General features: G+C 44.6%; 1 protein-coding gene across 1 annotated transcript; it reads right to left on the minus strand.

The window, feature by feature from the left end:
- Positions 1–688: 688 nt before the first annotated feature.
- On the minus strand, positions 689–2,641 carry LOC121753385 (protein JINGUBANG-like). Its single transcript, XM_042148676.1, has one exon. The coding sequence runs from the start codon at positions 2,534–2,536 to the stop codon at positions 1,127–1,129; it is 1,410 nt and encodes a 469-aa protein (XP_042004610.1). The 5' UTR covers positions 2,537–2,641; the 3' UTR covers positions 689–1,126.
- Between the last annotated feature and the right edge of the window lie 717 nt (positions 2,642–3,358).

Here is a 3,358-nt window from a genome sequence, read left to right on the forward strand (position 1 = left end):
GAGGCTCTGCCTCGGGAAACTGCATAGGCTCTGGAAACTCCTCTGGCTCTTGAAACTGATCCTCTTCGAACAGCTCCTGCTCCATCTCTTCATCCATCTCTTGCTCCATCTCCATTGCCAAATGATGAAAATTTCCTGAGGGTAAATTAGCTATAAATAGGTTTGCTTTCTTTTTTGGTAGGTGGAATAGAAGAGTTTGATAGTAATGGTGGAGTGAATGTATTTATAGGTTTAGCATTAGCATTTGTGGTTTCCTTCCATTGTTGTACTGCATTCCCTCCAAATTTTTTGGAGCTTGAATTAATGAAATGAAAATTCATTTTGTTTGAATCAAGTGTGGGTCGGATGGCCTTTTTGGGTTTTAAGCTTTAGTAAATGATTAATCATAATGAACATTACTTTACCTTAAGTTTATTTAATTTAATAAATTTGTCTTACAAGTCAACAATAAACATCTTTTAAATCCAAAAAGTCAAAAGGGACCCACCTTTCACCAACTCACCTCATTTATTACACCTTCTACCATCTCACTTCATTTATTATACCAACCAACTCTTCCTTAAAACCCGAGCCATAACTAAACGTGACTCCAAATGTGGGACGGAGAGAGTAGTTGTGAACTGTGTAAGCATTTACTTATCCGATCTTCAATTATGCAACTATACAATTATTCAAGATTCCAGTTGAATTTCCCGAAAACGGATAATGCATAATATAACAAATACTAACATATAAACACAATCGGAGAATATCTTGATAGTTTTTCTCCTCTCATTTTTCCCTATACAGTATACACCAAAACGAACATCACTATGAGCCTATACTAACAAACATCCCAACAATTAAAGATAATAAACTAACGAAGAAATTTACAATTTAAAACCAGTGTGGGTGTATATACAAATTGATGATGATCTCATATTCTCATGCCCAAAACTAAAAAAATGAGAGAAAATCTTCAAGCCTATGCATTTATAACCATAAAATTCAATGCCCGTTGGTTTTTACTCTTCCCACCTAAGAAAGAGTCATAAATCAACAATCCCGTCCCCACCAATGGTCGGCCCAGATTTGCATATGTCCCGTTCACACCACGCGCGTGGGAACACGCGCCACGCCCGTTCATTCACTCTTCTTCCTCCTCCTCGTGCTCGAGTAATTCCGCCTTGGCGCTCTCGGAGACCCTCCACACCTTAACGGTACTATCCAAACACCCGCTATAAGCAATCCACTGCTTCTCCTCACTCTCCTCCGCCTTGGCGGAGGAGTCTCTCTCCACCGCCAGGCATTTCACGGGGCCAGTGTGCCCCGTGAAAACCGTCACGCACGAGTGGATTCCGCCGCCCTCCCTCCGCCACACGCAGATGGTCTTATCCGCCGACCCGCTGAACACGAGGCTGCCCCCGACGGCAAGGCACAGCACGGCCAACTTGTGCCCCCTCAGCACCCCTCCGTACGTCATGAAGTGCTTCCCGCGCTCCCAGAAGCTGACGAGCCCGTCGGAGGCGCCAGCGTACACAGCACCCGCCCCCGCGTGGGACACCACCAGCGACGTGAGCGCGTGGTCCTGGCGCAGCATGGTCTCCACAAGCACGTGCTGCGTCGACCTCCCCATCAGCTCCCGCCGCCACGCCTTCACCGTCCCGTCCGCCGACCCGGTGAAGACGAGCCCGTCGAACCCCACCGCCACCGAGTTCACCGCGTCCTCGTGCGCCGCGATGGACTCCAGGCATTTCGAATCCGAGATCCGCCATACCTTCACCGTCTTATCCCACGACCCCGAGTACAGCAGGCCCCGATCCGTGTCAACGCTTAGACACGAAACGGCGTCGTAGTGCTTCACCCACGGCACGTTGCGGTGGCGTCTGACCTCCACGTAGTTTTTCGGGTTCATTGACTTCATTAGCAAATCCCGGGTCGTGGGTAAGCTCCCGACCCGTTTATGCGTATTTTTCTTATCCCCGGATAGCTTCCAAACCCGGATTTTTCCATCTTGATGACCCGTGAAAATTCTATTTCCGAAAACAACTATGGCTTTGACGAATCCGCTGCTGGATTTGAATCCAGAGAATTCCTCCAAATTCTTCCATACTCTCACATTCTTGCTGTCGGAGCCGGTGTAGAGGAGGCCGCCTGCGGCGGCGAGGGAGTACACGTGGCCTTCCTCGCGATAGAGCGATCCAATCAGGCCGTGGTTGTGCGCCGCTGCGTTTTCATCGTCGGGCAATGAGGAGGCGACGAGCTGGTGAATCCATGGGGATTTCGTGTATGGAGAGGGCTGAGTCCAGGGGGACATGGGGTTGTAGGGGGAGGAGGTAGCGCTACTGGGGTTTGAGTAGTAGCCGGCGGCGTGGTTGTCGGCGGCGGAGGTGGTTGTGAAGGAGGCATCGCTGAAGCGGTGGCGGGAGCTGTTGTATTCGTCGCTGTAGTCGCTGTCTTGATTGGAGGGATCGGCGAGGAGGAATCCGAGTTTCCGTCGCCTTACTCTGGTATTTTCCGGCGAGGCCGTTGCGGCGGTTTTAGGCATGATTGTCATCGTTTGTGATGGGGTCAGTGTTTGAGATTGATCAATTATTTTGTGATAGGGTGTTTTTTCGGGATTTGAAATTGATTTTTAAGAATTGAGAAAATGACTACATGAGGATGTGGGGTGTATCTATATATATAGTTATACACATTATTTTGATTTGATTTGATTTTGATTTTGAGAAAAATAAGTAGGTAAACCCAGGGTGTAATAGAGGAACACGTGGTGCGAGGATACGTGAACCTCACGAAGGAGTATTTTGTTTGCATATTGCCTATTGGTCTAAACTGCAATTAAGATTCATTGAATTACTAATTACTACTACTAATCTGCCTCGTTAACTTCGTAAAAGGTTAATTTTCATTTTATTTTTCAAATTTTACGATTGATAATTATTTTTAACCATTAACATTGAGTTAATAATTACGTTGAACTTAATAATTGATTCTCAATCAATTCTTAATTGATAGTAACACATCTTGATTATGAATTGTTATATTATCTAAATATATCTATTACTCCCTCCGTCCCAGAAAATTGTCTCATTTCCTTTTTCATACTCGTTTTGCAAAAACAATAATAAATAGTCAAAGTAAAGAGAGTAAAGTAAAAAAGAGAATAATGTAAAGAATAGTGTTACGTACATTATTCTTTCTCTTATTTTACTATCTTTCAACTTTACATACTTATTATTATTTTTGTAAAACGAGTGCACAAAATGAACTGGGACAATCTTTTAGGGATGGAGAGAGTAAAAAGCAATTGTAAAAATAATGAAGAGTATCCACGTGGAAACAATATATAGTGAGTCATCATGAAATTATAAAAATG

The sequence above is a fragment of the Salvia splendens genome, chromosome 10, assembly GCF_004379255.2.
Source record: "Salvia splendens isolate huo1 chromosome 10, SspV2, whole genome shotgun sequence".
Taxonomy (NCBI): Eukaryota; Viridiplantae; Streptophyta; class Magnoliopsida; order Lamiales; family Lamiaceae; genus Salvia; species Salvia splendens.

Excerpts from the sequence above, each read along its gene's own strand:
- LOC121753385 (XM_042148676.1), bottom strand. The coding sequence starts at position 2,536 with ATGACAATCATGCCTAAAACCGCCGCAACGGCCTCGCCGGAAAATACC.